General features: G+C 39.8%; 1 protein-coding gene across 13 annotated transcripts in view; it reads left to right on the top strand.

Annotated features, from left to right (window-relative positions):
• Positions 1–24,987, top strand: part of DLG1 (discs large MAGUK scaffold protein 1) — a 231,411-nt gene that overhangs the window by 11,842 nt on the left and 194,582 nt on the right. Inside the window, exon 1 of one of the 13 annotated variants that reach the window (XM_063442750.1) lies at positions 14,762–14,988. The exons of the other annotated variants lie outside the window; for them this stretch is intronic. Coding sequence (XP_063298820.1) covers positions 14,959–14,988 — 30 coding nt within the window. The 5' untranslated portion in view covers positions 14,762–14,958. Of the gene's footprint in view, positions 1–14,761; positions 14,989–24,987 lie in introns of those variants that run through there. 13 annotated transcript variants of the gene reach the window in all.

Genomic DNA, 24,987 nt, shown 5'->3' with positions numbered 1-24,987 from the left:
AATTCAAAGTGAATTTCCACTCTAGTTAGTAACCCTGGCAGTGTGTAACTATATTTTACTTTCCTAGTTTTTGATTTTCGGTTCTTTTTATTTGTTTAATTTTATACATTGCCATGCTTAAAGCGAAGTATGCCATGCTAATTAATACGTGTGTGTGTGTGGTTATATAGGAAGTTTGGTTTCATTTTTGATTATAAATGCATACGGAGTTATGGTGTTAACTGCTCTTTTCCCTATTTGATGTTCATATTGGTTTTAGTGGAAGGGTTAAGATCTTGCTGCTTGAACTGGATAGTAATTGGGCTTTGCTGCTATCCCTGATCTGTATGGGTTTTTATATTCATAGATATTTCTTGCTTTGTTATAGGTAGGTTATCCAATTTAAAGAGTATTGATTAATTCCATGATAAGCTGGTGAATACCTTGAAGTAAAAAAAATAAAAAAAATATTTTATTTAATTTTTACTAACCAGTATCTTGTAATTAGTGTTTTTCAACATGGATTAAGCTGATCTGATCCAGGCTGGTATCTGCACATGCTCCATTACCTTATTTCCATGACAATGTGCATACATACTATTTTTGTAATTTGGCATGCATACTATCTGGTGCGAATGAGGCAAATGTCAGTTCTACACAACTCTACTACACACCTCAACATAGCAACCACATCAACAGTGTTAGATGGGTTGAAATAAAACCGAAATCATTAGCAAAATGTGCGACCGTTGCTCTTGGGGGGGAAAAACAAACAAACATTTTAAAGTTCATGGTACATCTGGTAATACACTACACTCAAACCAGGATGAGGCTCCAGCAAGAAACATTGTAGTCTATGGGCTTTTTACATTATATTTTATAGGATAAGCAGTTCAGCTTCCATTGCATTTCCACTCATTATGTAGAATCAGTAGAACTACTGAATATTAGAAGACAATCCACAAGGGCAAATGGGAGAGCCCCCTTCCTTGCTTTGTAACACAAAAAAAACCAAAAAAAACAAACAAAACTTAAATCTCTTGGTGTGGCATTAAAAGCCTGCACTCATCTGTTTGTCGGGGGGTGGATTAAAAAGTATTTGATTTTGGATGAATGTCTCCTTACAAAATTTGGCTCAAGAGTTGTAAACAATAATACGTGTATGTTAGAAAAAATGTTGTGCCTGTTGTGATTAAATAATGTAATTTCTCCCATTTCTATTGATCACTGGAGACACTGCTGACAGGCTAAGATCAGAGCACTTTTGGCACCATAACAACTTCAACATACAGTTGTAGTTATGGTGTTTGGGGTTCTGCTTTAATAGGTTTATACACAGCCGTATTATTATTGGAGCAAAAAATGGAAATTTTGCATAATGTGGAAAGAGACAGATTGTATATACTTATGGAAAACATTTTACAACTAAAATAAGGGATTTGATGCCAAAATGAAATTCCTAGTTTGAGTCTGAACTATTAATGTGTATCTACCAGAATAGGTAAAGAAAGCTGTAATTTACCATGTAAATAACCAATCTTTGTACACTTACATCTCAACCTTGGATGAAGTAGAAATGTTTGTTCCACCTATTTGTAGGTAGCAGCATCCTCCTACCTCAGACATCTGAGATGTAAGACTTGTTAATCAGATGCTGAGAGCTGAAAATAGCTAGTGCGGTATTCACATGAGGCCATGCTCGTAACCCATTCATAACCAGGCCCTTTTTATTTTTTTCCTCTTCTATTTCACGTTTAGTTATTAAGTTCATCCACAAATTATATATCCAATCTGAAGAGATGGAAGATAAAAAATATACAATTTTTTTTTTTTTTTTTATTCAGTAAAATAGTTTATTTGGGGAATGTGAAGAAATGTACTTTACTTTATTTTACTTCGTTGTATTGCAGTACTGTTACTCCAAGAAACGTTGTTTTTTTTTTTCAAAATAATTATTAAAAGAACTGTTATAACAAAGATTTTCGTGAACTGGAAGATGGAATATATTCTCCAAAATATTTCCAATTGGGAAAAAAAATTAGTGTATGTGTATATGTGTGTATATATATATATGTGTGTGTATATATATATATATATATATATTTTGCTTCAGACCTGTAGAAGAGAGGGAAAACTCTTGCAAGCTTGTCTTTGAAATATTATGTTAGTCCGATTTAAAAAAAAAAAAAAAAAAGGTATCCTTGCATACTGCAATATTCTAGTATTCTACTGGACTAATACGGCGAATCCAATTTATATATAAATTTCATATATTCTCACCTCACATTTTTGTAAATATTTTATTATATCTTTAGATATGTGACAACACTAAAGAAATGACACTCTGCTAGTAAGTGAACATTTGCTGTCCCCTCAAAATAACTCCACACACAGCCATTAATGTCTAAACCGCTGGCAACAAAAGGGAGTACACTCCTAAGTGGAAATGTCCAAAGTCCGTGTCATATCCAACAATATCTGTAGTATATCTGTGAAAGAATACTGTACCCGATGCAAAATTACATCTCCAAGTAACCTGTCACATCTGGGGATGATACCAGCACTTTCCTGTCTGCGTTTGCTCCACTTTACAAGAGAAATTTTGAAAATAAAAATAGGACAAGCAGTAGTTAACCATTCAATGCTTGCCAAGAAAAAAAGCCATTAAACTCTACCAACGTGTAAAATTAGCACATAGTCCAATGTCCCAAATGGTGATAATGAAGGAATCCTACGATATGCACTATAAGCAAATTCCTATTGACAACTTAGGCTGCTGTCCCACACCACTGAGAAATCTATACACTGTCAATGTCTCAAGCCTACACATAGCTTTAAGAAAAATATAGCAGGAACAAGACCTATATTTAATAAGACCTGCTTAGTTTCCAGGATATGTGCTTCACATGTGGACCTCTGCCTTGAAGTATTTCTTTCAGCTATGGAAATGTTGGCTTGTGTTTTTATGGGTGGTGGGGGCATCAGCGCCCTAGCGAGATGGATGCAATTGTTAGAGCTCTGGTCTGAACTACTGATTTTAGTGACTTTCCTTGCAAAATACCTTACCCAAAAATCTGGTTTGAGGCTCTCTATTCAGATGGGAGAGTACTCTAAAAGCTCTGGGCTGATCCAGGCTCCATGTCCTGAGATATTGAGACTTTTTTATGAGACAGACTACGAAGTCCAAAAACTCTAAAATGACGCCCATGGAGACCTATACTTCAGCTTCCTCGGACGAGGACAGCTTGTATGCTACATTATCCACCTTCTCACAATTACCTGCGCTCACTCAGGGGAGCTCTACACTTGGGGTCAAGCCACTTCAACTAAAGCCGACATAAAGGCCTTGTTACATGAGATCAGGGCTGTGTTCAAGAGGACATTGCAGTAGTGCGAATCAGGTGGCCACTCTTACCGTATAGTTGGGGAGTTCAAGGGTGGCTCAGACGACCACTAAAATGATCCTTAGTCCGCTCAGCACAGCGTTCTTGTAAGTAACTAACAGCATGGCCAATATGGAGGACCGTACTGAGGCCATTACTACCCAGGACAGCCTCATTATTTCAGACTGCTCCACTCTACTTTGCTCTAACCGAAACAGGCCGAACTGGTCATGCTGGAATGGGCTACTGCTCTCATCTGCCAAAGTCTTCAATGGTACCTCCAGAGGCATCAAGGGTTGTTCTAATCTAGTTTGTGCAGGACCCTGACAGAGGAACTTTTTGGGGGGCGACCAGGGGTGCTCCTTCCATGACCTTTTGAAGGCTATCAACTTACCTTCTTGCTGGGACTTATCCTGACTCCATCTTGTGGTGACAGTCATTTTGACATCTCACTCCACTACTCAGCGCAAAAGCGTTTTCTATAAGCGGGGCCGACACAGGATGAAAAAAGCGTCAAGACCTATCCTATTTCTCACCTTTTGGAGATACCTTCTCTAATCCTGGACCTGGGGCTACCTACAGGGTCCATATCAGTGGTGAATTGGACAAGCTCACACCATTTGTGCCAAGACAAGCCTCACTGAGACTTAGCAAAACGTTAACTTGAACAGCACGAACGTTAATTAGTTTTATTCTTTTTCTTTTTCTTTTTATAAACCTGACTCCATAAGCATAAATGAAATTTGTAGTATATTACTTAATTCCCTATTTTCGCCAAACGTGCCCATTGGCGCTCTACTATCTAATGATTTATTCTTGCACATTACAATAGCAGATTGTACCCTCTGTTTATGTGTGTTTAAAATGTTGAAGCTGAATGATTTTATTTCCAGAGGTTTCATTGTCATTTATATTGCTAAAAATTTAGGTATTATTCCATATTGTGTTTGAACGCATAGATGTCACTTGATGCTGATTCAGATACCTTATTGACACATTTGCTTGGAATCTAGGAGCCAGCTAAAAAATGTAGGAGCCAGGATTTTAAAGGGCAAAAATACAGTTCTTAAAGGGACACTATATAGTCACCAGAACCACTACAGCTTAATGTAGTTCTGAAGTCTATAGCCGGTCACTATACCCGTTTCAATGTAAACATTGCCTTTTCAGACAAAAGGCAGTGTTTACATTGCAGCCTAGTAACACTTCTCGTGGCCGTCACTTAAGACTGTCTCTAGAGCTGCATTCTGGGAACTACCATTCGGCATCTCCATGATCTGCATGGAAAGGCTTAATGCTATCCATATGGGTGCATTGATTCAAGCGTGTTTTTCTGCGCATGCAGGTCAGTAAAAGCACCATTCACAAGCGATTGGAGGGGGCCGGTCACCTAAACAGACGCACTTACTGACACACACAAACATATTTGCAGACACTCACTCGTTGACAGACTCACTCACACACCTTTTCACATACGCTCACAAATTATTAGCTATATTTAAATGTGTCCGCCCAGCCTCCCTAGCTTTCCCTGGGCTCCAGTGGGGCTTCTCATCTTCCTGCTCCCTTTCCGCTGTTTAGTGAGCCGGGGCCCGAGTGACATCATATTCTGGCTCATGGCATCACTGGACGGCGCGCAAGGGAGCAGGAAGATCACACCTCTCGCCATCTCCATAATCAGTCAGGCGCCTGCCTCAACTAATTTTGCGCCATGAGCCCCCTGCCTGTCCAGCCGTTTGCCTACACTCACTATTAGCCGCCTGCCTGTCCGGCTGCCCGCCTCCGCTCACTATGAGCCGCCTGCATTTTTGGCCGCTCGCCTCCGCTCACTATGAGCCGCCTCCGCTCACTATGAGCTGCCTGCCTGTCCGGCCGCCCACCTCCGCTCACTATGAGCCGCCCGCCTCCGCTCACTATGAGCCGCCTGTCGTCTCGGCTTGCGAGGGGGCTGAAGGGGCTCACTCGTCCCAGACGCCAGGACAAATTTCCTAATCGCCATGGCGACCTGGCGCCTGGGATTTGTCGAGCCCTGCCTTATTCTAAGATTGCGATATAGCTCAATAAAGTACATTAAAAATGTTTATTTTTTATTTTTATTTGTTGCTGTACTATTACAGCCACAGTGCCCATCCACCTTTCCCTAAAACAAAACTCATGCTGATCTGAGACATGCGTATATGCTGTGGGAATTCTGTAAGCCGTGGAAATCTCTTGTTTGATAAGTACAAGTTCAGTAACTTTCATGCTTATTCAGTAATTTGCATATTGTTTGTGGTTTTATCATGTTGTTTTTATTTTGTGACCTATGCATTAGAGCAGAGGTGTAAAAAATTCCTGACCGTTTAATATCCAAATAACCGATCTATTGTATCCAAACATTGTCATCAATGTTTACATTTTCATGAAAGTTAAACATAATTTAGCATACGTGGGTTTTCTTTACACTCCCCGGTACATTTTAACTGGCAATTATTTAACACTTTTGTGTGGGTTGTACAGAAATTTTACATTAACACGTGTACTGAGCACATCTGCGCTTCTGTTGCATTTTGCTGTGGGGCTACTGAAGATCACAGCTCTCACTCATACTAAAGATTTAGAGCAGTTTTCATGAAAGGAAATCTTAAGCTAGACTGACATGGCGATGTTTTTTCCCCTGATACACATTTGACCCTAGTTCTGTTCAGTGTGTCTTTTTCAATTTGGGTTTCCAAACCGCTTTTCAGAGCACAACGTCTGCAGTAATTTGCTGATCAATTGATCAGACCTGTCTGGACTGTGACTATGAGAGGCTTGCGTTTAAATTATATCCCTGTGCAACTACAAGTTGGCTCCAAATTGAATTACAAAGTTTTTGTGGTGGCAATAGAGAACTAGTACACTATTGTCTCATCTCATGTTTGGCATGTCCTACTGAAAAGGGACCGAGGGATGTTGAAATCCATTTTATAAGAGCCTGGCTTAAGTGATACAGTGACGATATACCTCTATATAGATGCATCAGATGTCATCAACTTTGGGTACATAGACAATTTACTTCATACCAAGTATTGGATATCTATCTTTTATCTAATGTCCTAAGGAGAAAAAAACCTCACTTTCCCAACTTTAACTTCTAGGGGTTAAAGGACCACTCCACTTGCATAAATCACTTGAGCATAATTAAGTGCTTTATGTGTCAGGAACTTTTCATTTTAATTGCAGTTTATAAAACTGCACATTTCCCCTAGAATTTGCACTTGTATGAATCGCTGCAGAAACACCCCCTCAGCTGTCAATCAGAACTTGAGGAAGTGGCAGGCAGTGCTCTGCTAGAGCTTGACAGCTTTCTCCCCTATAGCTGATATAATTAATGTAATAAATGGTGGTAAGGCAAATGACAAGATCTCTGGGTAAAAGGGATACACATTACTTTTAACAATTAAAGGGAAAAGTGTATAGGCACTTTACCAATTTGATCTCATTTAATTGATTATTGTGCCTGGAGACCCCTGCCTTTGTTCCTGTATTCTGTGTTAACTCCTTCAGGACCGGACTGTTTTGGCCATGTTGTACGTTAAGGACCAGAGCTGTTTTAATACTTTTGTGGTGTTTGTGTTTTAGCTGTAATTTTCTACTCTCTCTCCTTTACTGTTACCATACAAATTATATATTTTTTTCAGGACATAAATATAATTTACTTTGAAAAAAAACTGCTAAAGAGATCCAAATTATTTTAGTTCTGAGTTTAAAAACACCCAGTGTTTACTTGCTTTTTAGGGCTATAAGTACAAGTAGGACATTGCTGTTTCAAAATAAGTTTGTAAAATGTATCAATAGTAACACTGTTATCTGTCATAAATCTCTGAATCACATCTCAAATGTACATATTTTTTTTAAAGTAGACAACCCAGGGTATTCAATATGGGGTATGTCCAGTCTTTCTTTAGTAGTCACTTAGTCACAAACACTGACCAAACTTAGCGTTTATATTTGTTTGTGTGTTAAAAATGAAAAAAAATTATGAACACTAATTTTGGCCAGTGTTTGTGACGAAGTGGCTACTACTACAAAAAAAAAAAAACTGAACATACCCCATTTGCAATAATTTGGGTTGTCTTCTTTTGCAAATGGTATGCCATCATGGGGGCAATTCTCATTCCTGGGCTACCATACGCAACATAACCAACCTTGCAATTTTCAATGTAAAAAAACTTGACCCTGTAACTTTAACCCCTTAAGGACACATGACGTGTGACATGTCATGATTCCCTTTTATTCCAGAAGTTTGGTCCTTAAGGGGTTAAAAAAAACAAACTATAAAACCTGTACATGGGTGGTACTGTCCTAATCGGGAGACTATATTGAACACAAATATTAGTATTTCAAAACAGTAAAACTTATCACATCAATGATATCCTTACAAGTGGCGTTTGTGAGCGAACAATGCAAAAAAAGTCACATCGCTGTTATAGGTTTTACGGTTTTGAAACCCTAATATTTGTGTTCAGCGAAGTCTCCAGAGTAAAACAGTACCCCCCCCCCCTGTACAGGTTTTAGGATGTCATAGAAAGTTACAGGGTTAAATACAGTGCTAGCAAATTAAATTCTCTGGACCTTCGGCCTGGGTTGTCAGGCAGGTCAAATTGCAATCAATAATATTACTTAATTATGTAAAATATTACATAAATATGCACATAGAATTTAAATATATATACATATTTATATATTTGAAGTCTACGTGTGTAGCGGAACCCCTTTTTGACTGTCCCATCTGTAACAGATGCCCCTGTTTGGCATTTGATCTGCATCAGCCACTTACCATGTTACCTGAGAACCTCTACCCTTTGTTTTAGTGCCATCATCCACCGTGCCTTGCACTTAAAGACAAAAACTGTTTTTGGCCCTTTTAATTGTGTGGTGCAAAGAATGGGTACGTTTGATATGGCACTTCGGATACAGCGGCCATTTTAATGCAGTCGAACGCGGTCGACCTGTACCTTCCCCTACCCTTCGACACCGCGGCTGGAGACTAAGTCCCGTTCGAAGATTCGAACACCCGTTCGAATGTGACTTTGTCATCTTTTTCATAGGAAATACATTGCCACTCGACTAACACCGCAGCAGTTTAACCCCGTTCTACTTCGACACTTCGACAGAAGTCGAAGTGCGTTCGACTATTTGAACGCCGCCTTCGGATGGGACTTTGTCAATTTTCAAGGCAGAAATAGACCGACCACACAGCCTGAATCTGTGGAACTGTTTTGGGCATGCAAACAGGCGTGCGGTCGGTCCAAAGAGACTTTTTTTCAGTATCTCGGGAACCACTGAACCGATTTGTACACATTTTTTATATGTTTTTCCCCAAGTTGTGTGGTTCATAAAGATATACGTTTTATTCCTGTGTGATATAAAATCATAAAGTTATAAAATTGTATAAAAATATATAGGTTTCAGCTTGGATATAATTGAGTAGATACAGTAAGAAACTCGGTTATCTCCCAAGCAGAGGGGAGGGAATATGTGGGATGTAACCGTTATATGATTGGTTAAGGGCTAATTGCCTGTGGGCGTCTCCCTTGCAGGGGAGCAATGCATAAAAGCAGAGTCCCTGTCATTAAACATCAGTTCTGCTCGTGATGCTGTGTGTCGTCCAGTCATTGGGATCTGTATGGGGATATTCGTGGATTACTTTATTTGCTGGAATTACTGCTTCATGGTGTTTTTACTGCTTGTTCCTGAGCCTCACTGGGATCTATAGTGGAGTTAACCTGTATAGATTCATATATAAAAATACACTTCGTATGACGTAATATATATTATATTTTTTATTTTATTTTACAGATGCAGGGGGACTGCCTGTCAGTTCAGGCAGTCCCCATGCAGGCAGATACAGTCCCCTATTGTGGCCATGTTTCCGCTCTGTTAGAGCGATCACATGGCTGGGGGGGCCTAATTTGCAGGGGGGGAGGGGGGAACTGCCTGGGCTGTCAGGCAGTTCCCCCAGACCAGGAGCAACACCGATCGTCGGCGGGGGAACGGCATTGATCGGGTAAGTAAATATTACGGTTATGACTGTTCAGGACTGTCATCGGTCCTTAAGGGGTTAAACAATATAATTTAACAATTAAATGAAAGTACCTGGTAGCCCATAGTCTAGAGTTCACAGGAGAGACTAAGGCAGAGAGATGATGGTCTTTCTTAACCATACTAATTCATACCGGCAAAGGGTGGTTATCATAGACTGAAAATTACAACCACCTATTGCTGCTCTGGCTAATGCTTCCTTATACTCTATTAGTATAAATAGTTTAAAAACAAAAAAACAAAAAAACTTAACAGTGAATGGAACGACTGTGCCTAGTGACGCCAGACACTTTAATCACATTTGTGGGATAATGCAGTTACAGTGCCTAAAGTGTATCTATAAAGGACCACTATAGTAACCCAGACCAGTTCTACTTAGTGAAGTGGTCTGTGTGCAATGGTCTTTAGTTTTAACCTTGCAATGTAAAGCTTTGTCGTTTTAATAGATGTGGCAATCGTTACATTGCTTGGTTAAATATGCCTACAGTGACTGTCGTCCCCCAATACTCCTCTATGAGGAGCATTGGTTTGGACATCTAGTAGCTTCCATTAGACAGATCGAGCAGTTAGGCATGATGGCAGGGTTAAAGTGAACATGTTGTGGAAAAAATCAATTACCTGAAATCGCTCCCATATACATTGAATACACCATGTATCTCAGATATATACTGTTGTCTGAATGGAGTGACTTCTAGCCCTGTCTATGGAGTATCCATAGCAACCACAGAGCATGCCAGAGCATGGGAGAGCAGAAGGACCTCATGTGGAAGGTGGTCTCTGCCCTCCCTTGTCAGTCAGTGCCTCAGCATTGACTAACAGCTGGGGAAAAAAAATATTTTTGAACTGGTCAGAAATAAAATGTACCTGTCGGAGGAGGTAATAAGCCTTTCCCTGCCCTGCAAAGCTTTGTGCGGAATCCGCAACTGGTGAAGATGGATTCTTTTTTTTTTTTCTTTTTTTCTCTCTAGGGGTCAATTTTGTGGCATAATAATCTCCTTGTCACCCCTCCCCCCCCCTCCCCCCACAAAAACAAAACAATAATAGAACCACAATAGAATTTGATTACAAAAATAAAGTGATGGAAGAAGTGAAATGAGGGATACAAAGGCTCAAAAAGGCAAAGTGCCAGAAAAGCAGCCTAAAATGTGCACTTTTTCCTTTTATACATAACCTTCATAGTTTAATTCTGGAAAGGTGGTACCATTCCTGTAGTATATGGCCTACATCATATTCAATAGAAGTTTCTCAGGGTATTATGTACTCTGACATGAATGTATAGGACTGCAACACCCATCGTGTTCTCTAGTTTCATGAGTCTACATGGCAGATCTTGCTATATTATTTTAGTGCTGGCTTTAGGCCCATTCCTCTTTTCTAGGGAAGCCTCATAGCTAGTAACTTGCCAGTGAGAGCGGTGCACAGATGTCCATTTTTCTGCACTTTTTGCACTGAAGCTGTTGGTCCATGTATAAGGATTTATGTAATGCAGACACTGTCAACAACCTGCAGCATGTAAGAGGAGAACATTTAACGTTTAAAGGTTAGCACAAAAACAAGACGCAATGTAAAACTAATCTAAAGTATGAAATTGGACATATATTATCAGGAAATCAGAGTATCCATAGACAAGACGGGGTGTAGAGAAGATGGGATTATTAAGAGGGGGAATAAATGAAGAGGAAAAGTAGGATCACCGCCCTCTGGGAATGCCTTCAAGTTGTGTTTTCAGATTATGTAGAATTGAGCCGTTATAGAAAACTGTTTTGCCGTTCAAATTTTTGTGTAACCTTTCTATGAATGTGGGCAAGATGTCCTTCTTGGCTATACCAAACCTGGTAGTAGTATAGATTAGAAACCCAACCATTTTTTTTTTTTAGCTGAGGTGGGCAGGTGGTTCAGTAAGTCAGATCTGTTGAAGAGCAGCACAAGTGCAAGTTTCACTGTATATATATATATGTGTGTGTGTGTGTGTGTGTGTGTGTGTATAACCACAATCCTGGGAAAAAGAAAGTACACCCTCTTTCTGGTTTTACATATCTGAACATAACTACGCAAATACAACCTCAGATGAACAACACGTGACATTACACCTTGTCATGATTTATTTAACAAAAATAAATTCAGAATGGAGAAGCCATGTGTGGAGCACTAAGTACACACTCACTTCTTCCATGGGCATTAAAAGGCTACTAAGAAAATCCCATTGATTAACTGAATATAAGCAAGTGTGACAACCTCTATATAAGCCAAAGTATTAGCAATTTGCTGGTCTGGAGCATTCAGGTATTTGTAAGCGCAATGACAAGGAGAAAAGACATCCGCAATGACGTTAGAGAAGAAATTGTTACTGCCCATTAAACTAAGAAGGCTTATAAGTCAACCATTCTACAGTGGGAAAGATTATCAAAAAGTGGGAAAACATTCAAGACCGTTTTCATTCTTCCCAGACGTTCTAGTAAATTCACCCCATGGTCAGACCATGCAATGCTCAGAAAAATGGCAAAACCCCCCAAGAGTTACATCTTGGACTGTACAGGCCTCAGCACGTTAAATGTTAAAGTTCATGACAGAACAATTAGAAAAAGACTGAACAAGTATGCTTTTGTATGACCTTCCACCTTGCTTCCTTGAGCTTCTGGCAAAGATATCTCTGAGACAGAGGGGGGTATGTTGTTTAGACCCTAGTAAGGGTTAATAAGTATATAGTGGTGTATAACAATGCTCCCGCCCATCCCATGTTTTCCCTATTAAGGGTTAATAATTATATAGGGGTTTATAAAACCCTCTGTCTCATTAGAGCTTTGCCAGAAGCTCAAGGAAGCAAGGTGAAAGGTCAGTGTAGGACCCACCTGAGGGGGTTTGTCTTGACGGGGCAGGCAGGCATTCCCTTCAATGGCCATTTGTTTTAAATATACATAGGGATTTAGGAGAGAGCGTAGGTAACTTTTTACATTTTTTTTTTTTTATTCTTTGGTTTTTACCTGAGGGGGTTTGCCTTGACTGGGCAGGCAGGCATTCCCTCCAATTCCTACAGCTTCAGAGAGGCCCCTTTGGAGGTGACCAAAGGAAGGTATAAATTTGAGGAGGTTTTGGATAGTAATGTCACTTTTATTTCCAAAGAGCAGATATATGATATGCATTTTGTATATACATCAAAGCACTCTCACTTTAATTGCTTAGTTTTGACGCTGCATTTTGTGAATTGCATTTATCACAATAATTTAGATTTTTATATATTTTCTCACAATATGGCCACATGGTACTGAATCCCCAGATTTGTTTGTTTGAGAGAGGTGACTTTAACCCCTTAAGGACCAAACTTCTGAAATAAAAGGGAATCATGACATGTCATGTGTCCTTAAGGGGTTAAGTAGCCTTATTGAATACATTTTTTTTAAATTGTTTTTTTTTTTTTTTTTATATGTGTGCGCTGTTCTTTAATCTGTATTATGTTTGAATTTTGGTCACAATGGCAGCACCAATCCTGCAAAATGCATGTTCCAGGTGTGTCCCCAATTCCTTGTCTCTATTATCCATCTCTCTATCTACCTAGCTACCTATAGTGTCTCTTTTAAGTGGAGTATTCTGACTTTGGATACTCACAAAGGTGGTTCTGGATCCACTTTATTTAGCAGTCAGTTTTGCATAGAAACCTGGTGAAGGTATAAATGTGAGATATTGTAGTATTCTTTGAAGATATTGTAGTATTCTTAGATTCTTTGAAGTAGGATGTGTGTAGGGAGAATTGCAGCTAAATTTGTCAGTAATTAGTTATTAAATGGCTTGCATTTGTTGTCATCTTTTTAAAATTTAATGCCATGATCTGGGTGAAGTGCAATTGGTGGCTGCTCTGATATCCCAAATCCTGCAAAGGTCTATAGTCTGCAAATGTTTTGTGACATTCCTCAGTTAAATTTAAATGGGTGTGAAATTCACTAAGTAGAACCAGCCAATTTGCTAGAGGTTTAGTATTCTGGGGTCTACTTTGTATAGATCTATTTACTTTATTTTTTTTATTGTGTATGGTTTATGGATTCTTTGCTATTAAAATGATAGTTTTATCAGACCAAAATTAATAGAATTCTTAGACAAAGGAGGCATTTAACTAATGGGACAAAGTTAAGCTCACCATTATTTTGTTTATTCAGTAGCACCTATTATAAGCAAAACTGTAAATATATATTTATATTTTAATGCTTAATTTTATACATACATACATACATACATACATACATACATACATACATACATACATACATACATACATACATACATACATACATACATACATACATACATACATACATACATACATACATACATACATACATACATACATACATACATACATACATACATACCATAGCATCAAAAATGTCCCGGCTGTTCTGTAAAAAATATTTGTAGGTGTGCTGAAACAGAATGCATTCAATTTATGGTGGAATGAACATATGGCACAGAATTCTCAGACAAGCCTTAGTTCTTCAGGGGTAAATGCACAGAGTATACATTTGAAACAAGACCACTAAAGCAGAAAATAAAATAAATCTGAGACTTAATGAGAGAAAATGTTATACTTTTTAAAATTGTATTAAAACATTGTGGACTACTCGTGTAGATCTTGTCTACTTTTTAAAGGGAGGGGGATGAGGTGATCATATAGCCGCAAATCTTATTTTGCAGATTCATGCAGCTATAATAAGTCAAATCAAATAAGACAGGAACTGTTACCGTATTTCTTTGCAGTATAGCATTGGTTCATATATCTTGGCAATGTGAAGTGCATATATGCAGCTTAAAGGACTTTTTTTTAATTTTAGTTTTTGTCTGTTTTTCTTGGAAATGATTAAATACAATACTTTTCTGTGACCAGAAAGTAGGTGGGGTATCCCAATTTAGTACTTGTGCATTTCAGCATGATTTAAAAGTATTAGAGCCTCCCCTCCCTCTGACATGGAATATTCCATTCATTCTGACCAAGAAAGTCATTGATATCCTAGCTGCAGATGCTTAAAAGGTCTAGTACTTGTCTTTGGATATGCTGGAATAGTCATTCTTTCTGTATTCCTTTTCCGGAAGGAAAAAACACTTTCACGTATTACAGAAGATGCATCATTTATCAGGACATATTATTAGAGCCTTGCTTATTTTATTCTGTGTTTCAGCAAATGAGTCACTATAAGCATCATGCCTTAAATTCTGTGAGAGGAGGAATTAATGAAGCGGCAGTTAAACTGCTGTGGAATAAACCCTGGGATCTGATTATAATTTTTTTTTTCTTCCCATCTTTTTCTGGGAGATTTTCCGGCTTTTTAAACATACATAATTGGAATTAGGTTTGTGCGCTGTTCTAGGAGCTTCCAGTGCACTTTGTCAGCACCTTTTTCTTTATTTCTACCTTTCCACTTTATCTTGTAGTGTTCTGCAAGTCTCTATGCAGCACACTGAATACTTACTGTTATGTGAACTATTGGCTTGCTTACTTTTATAAAATTATTAAAACTCACCATCTGGTTGATATGTGTAAGCCATGGACTGCTTGTGTATTGTGACTACCAAGGTAAGCATTGTATTTATGTGATGCATAGACATAAATATATACTATACGTTGCATTGTTCAGTACTGTGAAGTCTGTCTATCTCTACAGTGTTCTAGATATTTATATTTACTTTTTCATAAATCATTGTAAAGGTATAATCAGTGTTTTTTTTTTGTTTTTTTAACCCATCGGTGTGTAGTACGTAAAATGTGCCTTCCTCTGCCTTTAAATATATGTATCAGAACAACCATGTGGAGAGTTCAGTCTTCTTTAATTTCCTATACCTAGTCCTAGCAGGGATTGCATCTTTTGATTATAGTGCAATTTTTGTTCAGCCTGCTTTCCCTCGTAAAGTCACTTGTGGCACGTGGATTTTTAAAAATTTATATTTGTTTATGCTTTTTTTTTACTTATACACGTTTAGTAGAATTCAAAATTAAATAGTTGTATTTTCAGCAGTTTTCTACCACCCTACCTAAAAATGTTGCTTAGTAATGCATGAGAAACAAAAGATTTATCATGTGCAAATGTTTTTTGTTTATTTTTATTTGTAATTTTCTTTGTTCATTTTAACAAAACTATAGCAGTAGTAGTTTTGAGGTAGACTTATTGTACAAGGAAACCGAAACATGTAACCAAAAAGGTATTCCGTCCACATTAAGATATCAGTGGAAACAGTTGCCGTTGCCCAAAGTACAATATGCATGTCTAGTTACCATTGTAGGTAAAAATATGAAAAGTAAATGTTTGTATAGGCAAACAGTTTGCATCAAAAGAGGGAAATACATATAATATTCATGTGCAATCATTGTGTCTTAGCGTGGGAATGGGGAGATATCAATCTGTAGTGTTATCTTTTGGAAACATGGGGTTTATTCACCAACCCCTGGAAATCCCAGTGATTTGGAAACTATATTAATATAACTATAGTATAGTTTTATAGCTTGTTCTTTATTTTATTTACCTGCATTTTGCAAGTTACATTTTCAGTTCATTACAGTACGTGAATAAATGATAGAAACCATCAAATGTTATTCTTGGATACCTTTTCTGTTTCTTGTTGCCACTGCTTTTGTCACTTTGTGTGTTTCATGGAATTTTTGATGGATCCACCTTGCTCACAACATTTATGGTGAAGGATATATTCTGGGAACGTCCGCTTTAGCATTACTGCCAGCCAATTGGCATTAAAAAGATGTTTTCTTGATAAAACATGTTCTTGCATAAGAACTAGGAGTTGGGAAAAGGCTGGCAATGAGTTCAGGGTGTGTACAGCTGTTCTGTGCACCTGTTGTGCCAATAGTAACATAAGCATACTTATACTGCCATCTAGTGTATATTGAGATTAGTGAGAATCATCTTATTAGTTTTGTTAATATAAGTGATACAAATTGCTCATTGGACTGGGCTAAAATACCAAGTTTAATGTAATGACCAAGTTCTCACATGAAAAACTATAAAGCATGCTGGCTAGATTGTCTGAAAGTGGTATATCATAAGACTCCTGATGTTTTTCAGGTTTATTGCTCCGATCACAATAGCAGGGCAAGTGTTGTTTAAATTATTTAATTATGTAAATATAAGTAACCAATAACATTAATGTGCATGCATTAATTTAATTGCAAACTTAAAGAACAAAAACAAAAATAACTGCCCTTCATTTCCCACAAATAGACATAACCCACAAATTTCAGTAGAAAGACAAGGAGAAAAAAACTAATCAAAATGTGGGTAGAGTAAGGAAAATACAAATTCCTCCAAAACTATACCAACTACATTATATGAACAAAAGTATTCAGATGCATCTCTTATTTATTGACTTCAGATGTTTTAACCCATTCACGACGGAGTATATAGTGCACGTTCTGATCAAAACAAAACGTAAACAAAAACTGGAATTTGCGCTATGCCTGTTCAACCGTAATTCACCGCTGTCACATTAAGTGCACCCACACTTATTATATATCATTTTGTTCAGGAGAAACAGGGCTTTAATTTATCAATAACTATTCATATATGGAACATAATTTATTATGAATAAAATTTTTTAAAAAAATGTGAGAAAATAAGATTTTCTTTTTTTTAAATTTGTATTTCCGTCTGCCATTTTAGCTGTGAATGTCATAATACTGTTGGGTTTTACTGCAAAAAAAATGCACATATTTGTAATCGGCGATGTCTCACGAGTACAACAGTACCCCCCATTAACAGGTTTTATGGTGTTTTGGAAAGTTACAGGGTCAAATATAGAACGTTCCATTTTCAAATTGAAATTTGCCAGATTAGTAATATACCTTTGAGACGGTGTAGTAGCCCAGGAATGAGAATTACCCCCATAATGGCATACCATTTGAAAAAGTAGACAAGCCAAGGTATTGAAAGTGGGGTATGTTTAGTCTTTTTAAGTAGCCACTTAGTCACAAACACTTGCCGAAGTTAGCGTTCATATTTGTTTTTGTGTGAAAAAAGCAAAAAACTAATATTTGGCCAGTGTTTTTGTGACTAAAAGGCTACTAAGAAAGACTGGACATACCCACTTGCAATACCTCGGGTTGTCTACTTTTGCAAATGGTATGCCATCATGGGGGTAATTCTCATTCCTGGGCTACCATACGCTCTCAAAGGCAACATAACTAATCTGGCAAATTTCAATGTGAAAAAAATGAAATGCAAGAATTAAATGTGACTCTCTAACTTTCCAGAACACCATAAAACCTGTACATGGGGGGTACGGTTATTCTCGGGAGACTTCACTAAACACAAATATTAGTGTTTTAAAACAGTAAAACATATTACAACAATAATATAGTCCATAAAAGTGCCGTTTGTTTGTAAAAAATGCAAAAAACTTCACTTTTACTTAAAATATCATCGTTGTAATACAATTTCCCAGTTTGAAACACTAATATTTGAGTTTAGCTAAGTCTCCCGAGTAAAACAGTACCCCCTATGTACAGGTTTTATGGTGTCTTGGAGAGTTACAGGGTCAAATATAGTGCTTGCAAATTAAATTCTCTGCACTTTCTCCCTGTGTTGTCAGGCATGTCAATCAAATTTTAATTAATCAAATCACATAATGAATTTAAAAGATTACTTAAATATACATGTAGAATTTTAATATATATACATATATATGTTTAAATTCTACGTGTATACTAATGTAATCTTTTATGTAATTATATGTATTTATCTCTATCTATCTAATTTTGCGGTTATTTGTATTTTATATATAGATTGTCATTCTAAGTGTTTTTTGTTTTATTTATATATATATATATATATATATATATATATATATATATATATATATATATATATATATATATATATACACACACACACACAAAATACAGTTAGAATGAAATTACATATGGGTATATAATTTATATTAAATTTGTTTCAATATTTTATTTTAATTATACGTGTGTGTGTGTGTATGTATATGTCAGGCAGCCCTCCAGAAGAGGATCGCGGCGGAGGTGAGTACCTCCTGGCTCCTGGGGCAGAAAGCCGTTACGGCGTTCCATGCCGCCGCAACGGCTTTAAAGCCCATTTACAGCGAGACGGCATGGAACGCCGTAATGGCGTTAAGGGGTTAATTAGATTCAATTCCACAGGTGTATATAATCAAGCACCTAGCTATACAGGCTGCATTTATAAACATTTGTGAGAAAAATGGGTCAATCTGTAGAGCTCAGTGAATTAACCCCTTAAGGACAGGACGGTTCAGGACAGTCATCGGCATTTTTGCATTGCTGACCGGTGACGGTCCTGAACCGTCCTAATGGTCTTAGTTACTTACCTGATCGCCGTCGTTCCCCCGGCGGCGATCAGCGGTGCTTCCGGTGTGGGGAGACTGCCTGCAGCCCAGACAGTCTCCCCATGGCGGATTAGAACCCCTGGGTCCATGTGATCGCTCAACACAGTGATCACATGGTCACAATATGTGTCCATGTGTCTGCCTGCAGGGGGACTGTCTGTGCTTATTTATGTAATATTTTACATAATTAAGTAATTTTATTAATTGCAATTTGAGGGACCTGCCTGCCAACCCAGGCCGAAATTGCAGAGAATTTAATTTGCTAGCACTGTATTTTACCCTGTAACTTTCTATGACACCCTAAAACCTGTACAGGGGGGAGGGGGGGGGGGGGGGGGGGGGGGGGTACTGTTTTACTCGGAAGACTTCGCTGAACACAAATATTAGTGATTCAAAACAGTAAAACCTATCACAGTGATGATATTGTCAGTGAAAGTCACTTTTTTTTTTCTTCTAATTTTTCACTTACAAACAGCACTTTTACTGATGATATAATTGTTGTGCTACATTTTCCTGTTTTGAAACACTAATATTTGTGTAAAGCAAAGTCTCCAGAGTTTAACAGTAGCCCTCATGTACAGATTTTATAGCGTTTTTGAAAGTTACAGGGTCAAATATATGGGTCAAATATTTTTACATTAAAAATGGCCAGGTTGGTTACGTTGCCTTAGAGAGCGTATGGTAGCCCAGGAATGAGAATTACCCCCATGATGGCATACCATTTGCAATAGTAGACAACCCAAGGTATTGCAAGTAGGGTATGTCCAGTCTTTCTTAGTAGCCACTTAGTCACAAACACTGGCCAAATATTAGTTTTTTGCTTTTTTCACACAAAAAAAAATATGAACGCTAACTTTGGCCAGTGTTTGCGACTAGGTGGCTACTAAAAAAGACTGGACATACCCCATATTGAATACCCTGGGTTGTCTACTTTAAAAAAAATATGTACGTGTGGGGTGTTATTCAGAGAATTTTGACAGATAATAGTGTTACAATGTCACTATTGATAAATTTGAAAAAATTTATGTTTTGAAACCGCAATATCCTACTTGTACCTATAGCCCTATAACTTGCAAAAAAAAAGCAGAAAAAGCATGTAAACACTGGGTATTTTAAAACTCAGGACAACATTTTTAATCTATTTAGCAGTTTTTTTTTTTTATTCGCTTTTGTAGATGAGTAAAAGATGTTTCAAGTAAAAGTAAAAAAACATATATTTTTATCATATTTTTTTAATTAAATTACATGAGATTATATAAATAATGGTATGTAAAAGCCCTTTTTGTCCTAAAAAAACAATATATAATTTGTATAGGAACAGTAAATGAGAGAGCGGAAAATTATAGCTAAACACAAACACCACAAAAGTGTAAAAAGAGGCCTGGTCGCAAATGTACAACATCGCAAAAACAGTCCAGTCCTTAAGGGGTTAAAGTGTGGTACTGAGAAAAGGGTGCAACCTTTGAAAGAGGTCTGTTTGTGAAATTTCATCCCTGCTAGATATTCTACGGTCACCTGTAACTGGTATTATTGGAAAGTGGAAGCGTTCAGGAACAGCGATTCAGCCATGAAGCAGAAGACCACGTAGGCTCACTGCTGAGGCGGATGGAGGTTAAAAGTCGCCAACGCTCTACCGATTTCATAGCTGAAAAGTTCCAAACTTCATTAATATCAGAACTGTGTGTTGGGAGCTTCCTGGAATGGGTTTCCATGGCCAAGCAGCGGCATGCAAGCCTCACATCACCAAGTACAATGCCAAGCGTAAGATCAAGTATTCGGTGGAGTAATAAATCATGCTTCTCTACAGGGAGAGTCTGGATTTGGGGGATGCCAGGAGAACGTTGCCTGCCTGTAATGTGCCAACTGTAGACTTTTGTGGTATGGGGCTGTTTTTCAGGGCCTTAGCCTTTAGGCCCTTTACAACCAGTGAAGGGAAATCTCAGGTAAATTGCCACCTCTTGGGTTTAGTTTTACTTGACCAAACAAACCAGAAAGTAACAGGACCTGGAGTGTAACTAGGTAAATTTATAAAAGGGCCAATTCCTACTGAAATCTGTTATTTTTGTAAAGTGATAAAAAATAGGGCCTACCCTTCATACACAAGTTTTCAATCAAGCTAAAGTGCTTTGTAGGTCTGGACTGTCTATTTAATGAGGTACATCACCTGTTGTATCTGTGTATCAATTATGTTAAACAGGGATCTCTTAAATAATTGTTCATGTGCTGTAGGCAGTAGGTAAGAAAATAATATCCCCTCCTTTCTTATAGTATTTTCCATTTCCTCTCTCAACACTCATTTATTTATTTTTCACGTGTTAAACTTTACGAAGACTTTGTTTGAGCTCCACATCATTACTAGTTTTTTCAGTGGTGTTTTTAATGTATCCAACAATTATAGAAACAATGTTGCAAAGTGGGATATCAAATTGTTAATATAATTGCAAATTGCACAAAATGTAGCTAGATGACTTGAGAAACTTGTATACATAATAACTGCATAAGTGCAGTGAATGGGAAATGCACTGAAACATTGTACACACGAACATACTTGGTCAGTTGCTTTTAAAGCAGCACTGTCCCCCACCCTAACAAAGCAGCACTTTCCCCCAAATCTCTTATGAAATACTCATATTGACTGTGTTGGAATGTAACTGAAAATCCAAACCAATCCAAAGAAATAGCGAGCCAAAGAATATGCGAGAACACAACAATGATGCCAGGAGCATAGGAGGACTAGCCAGAAGAGGATGATGGCGCCCGTGAAGGGCAAGTAAAACTCTATTTTGCCTACCTGGCGTTAGTTTTGGTGAAATTACAGGACTAAATTATTGACTAGATTAAATTATAGACTATTGATGTTTGGTCTGTGTTGCATATGGGGATCATAGGAGCTTAGAAATAGAAGTTGCTATATCAATCTATTTTTCATTCACACTAATTAAAAAGCTGACTACCTCGATAAGAAATCTCTATATTCAGAATCCAAGACCAGTAACTCCCATGATTCCCAGCCAGGAGATGTTTGTTTTGAGAGTGGTGAAAATCAGTCCACCTGATGTTCAGAACTGTTTTATATATATATATATTTTTTTTTTTTTGATTTTTTGATTTTTTTTTTTTTTTTAAATTGGAAACTGTAAACTTCAAGTGTAAACTGTAACTCGTTGCTCTCTAACACCCGCAAAGGGATGACCCATAGTTAAAGGGACACTCCAGGCACCCAGACCACTTCTCCCACTACTCTTAACCCTGCAAGTGTAATTATTGCAGTTTTGTATAAACTGCAATAATTACCTTGCAGGGTTAACTCCAACTCTAGTGGATGTCTACTAGACGGCCACTAGAGGGCACTTCTGTGTCCCTAGCACAGGAAACCTGTGCTAGAGCGTCGCTGGACGTCCTCACGCTGTGTGAGGACCTCCAGCGTCGCTCATTTCTCCATAGGAAAGCATTGAAAAGCATTTTCAATGCTTTCCTATCAGGAGCTCTAATGCGTTTGCGCGGCATTGCTGCGCATGCGCATTAGGTCTCCGCGGCCGGAGGGTGGGATCAGTCTCTCCCACCGGCCGACGCAATCACAGGGAGGAGCGGCGGAGGAAGAAGCAGCGACGTGGGACATGTCGCTGCCTCTGGTAAGTTACTGAAGGTGTTTTCACTCCTTCAGCAACTGGGGATTGGGGGATGGGAGGGAGAGGGGACCTGCAGTGCCAGGAAAACGGATTGTTTTCCTGGCACTGGAGTTTCCCTTTAACTAGAGAGATCTTTGAAAACGTTGTGTTAATTTTTAAAAGTAAAAAAGTGTTAAAAAGTAAATTTTTTTTTTTAATGTATGTATTTATTTTTACCCTCTCGGTGCTGATTATAGCATTCACCCTGTGATCAGCACGGAGATTGAGAACCTGATTAGGGTATTTAGTACCTTGGTACTATTTCAAATTTTTATTTCTTTTAAAATAATTTTTTTTCTTTAGTATAAAACAATCTTTTTTTTTTTTTTTTTTTTTTTTTTAACCCTTTTTGTCAGCCACAGTAATTAATAAATTTTTTAACTCCTTCCCTGCTGCGTGATCACTGTACTGAACAGTATCTCTGCGGTACAGTACCGTATCAGTGTGATCAGAGGGCACTCTGTTCAGGCTGACTTTTTTGGGGGTTACTCGTACACACACGCGCTGCACTCGTACACACACGCGCTGCACTCGTACACACACGCGCTGCACTCGTACACACACGCGCTGCACTCGTACACACACACGCGCTGCACTCGTACACACACACGCGCTGCACTCGTACACACACGCGCTGCACTCGTACACACACGCGCTGCACTCGTACACACACGCGCTGCACTCGTACACACACGCGCTGCACTCGTACACACACGCGCTGCACTCGTACACACACGCGCTGCACTCGTACACACACGCGCTGCACTCGTACACACACGCGCTGCACTCGTACACACACGCGCTGCACTCGTACACACACGCGCTGCACTCGTACACACACGCGCTGCACTCGTACACACACGCGCTGCACTCGTACACACACGCGCTGCACTCGTACACACACGCGCTGCACTCGTACACACACGCGCTGCACTCGTACACACACGCGCTGCACTCGTACACACACGCGCTGCACTCGTACACACACGCGCTGCACTCGTACACACACGCGCTGCACTCGTACACACACGCGCTGCACTCGTACACACACGCGCTGCACTCGTACACACACGCGCTGCACTCGTACACACACGCGCTGCACTCGTACACACACGCGCTGCACTCGTACACACACGCGCTGCACTCGTACACACACGCGCTGCACTCGTACACACACGCGCTGCACTCGTACACACACGCGCTGCACTCGTACACACACGCGCTGCACTCGTACACACACGCGCTGCACTCGTACACACACGCGCTGCACTCGTACACACACGCGCTGCACTCGTACACACACGCGCTGCACTCGTACACACACGCGCTGCACTCGTACACACACGCGCTGCACTCGTACACACACGCGCTGCACTCGTACACACACGCGCTGCACTCGTACACACACGCGCTGCACTCGTACACACACGCGCTGCACTCGTACACACACGCGCTGCACTCGTACACACACGCGCTGCACTCGTACACACACGCGCTGCACTCGTACACACACGCGCTGCACTCGTACACACACGCGCTGCACTCGTACACACACGCGCTGCACTCGTACACACACGCGCTGCACTCGTACACACACGCGCTGCACTCGTACACACACGCGCTGCACTCGTACACACACACACACGCGCTGCACTCGTACACACACACACACGCGCTGCACTCGTACACACACACACACGCGCTGCACTCGTACACACACACACACGCGCTGCACTCGTACACACACACACGCGCTGCACTCGTACACACACACACGCGCTGCACTCGTACACACACACACGCGCTGCACTCGTACACACACACGCGCTGCACTCGTACACACACACGCGCTGCACTCGTACACACACACACACGCGCTGCACTCGTACACACACACACACGCGCTGCACTCGTACACACACACACGCGCTGCACTCGTACACACACACGCGCTGCACTCGTACACACACACACGCTGCACTCGTACACACACACACGCTGCACTCGTACACACACACACGCGCTGCACTCGTACACACACACGCGCTGCACTCGTACACACACACACGCGCTGCACTCGTACACACACACGCGCTGCACTCGTACACACACACGCGCTGCACTCGTACACACACACGCGCTGCACTCGTACACACACACGCGCTGCACTCGTACACACACGCGCTGCACTCGTACACACACGCGCTGCACTCGTACACACACGCGCTGCACTCGTACACACACGCGCGCTGCTCTCGTACACACACGCGCGCTGCTCTCGTACACACACGCGCGCTGCTCTCGTACACACACGCGCGCTGCTCTCGTACACACACGCGCTGCTCTCGTACACACACGCGCGCTGCTCTCGTACACACACGCGCGCTGCTCTCGTACACACACACGCGCTGCACTCGTACACACACACACGCGCTGCACTCGTACACACACACACGCGCTGCACTCGTACACACACACGCGCTGCACTCGTACACACACACGCGCTGCACTCGTACACACACACACACGCG

This window comes from Pelobates fuscus, chromosome 2, assembly GCF_036172605.1.
Source record: "Pelobates fuscus isolate aPelFus1 chromosome 2, aPelFus1.pri, whole genome shotgun sequence".
Taxonomy (NCBI): Eukaryota; Metazoa; Chordata; class Amphibia; order Anura; family Pelobatidae; genus Pelobates; species Pelobates fuscus.
Note: the sequence above shows the minus strand (reverse complement) of the source record. Positions and strands in the feature narration are given on the sequence as shown.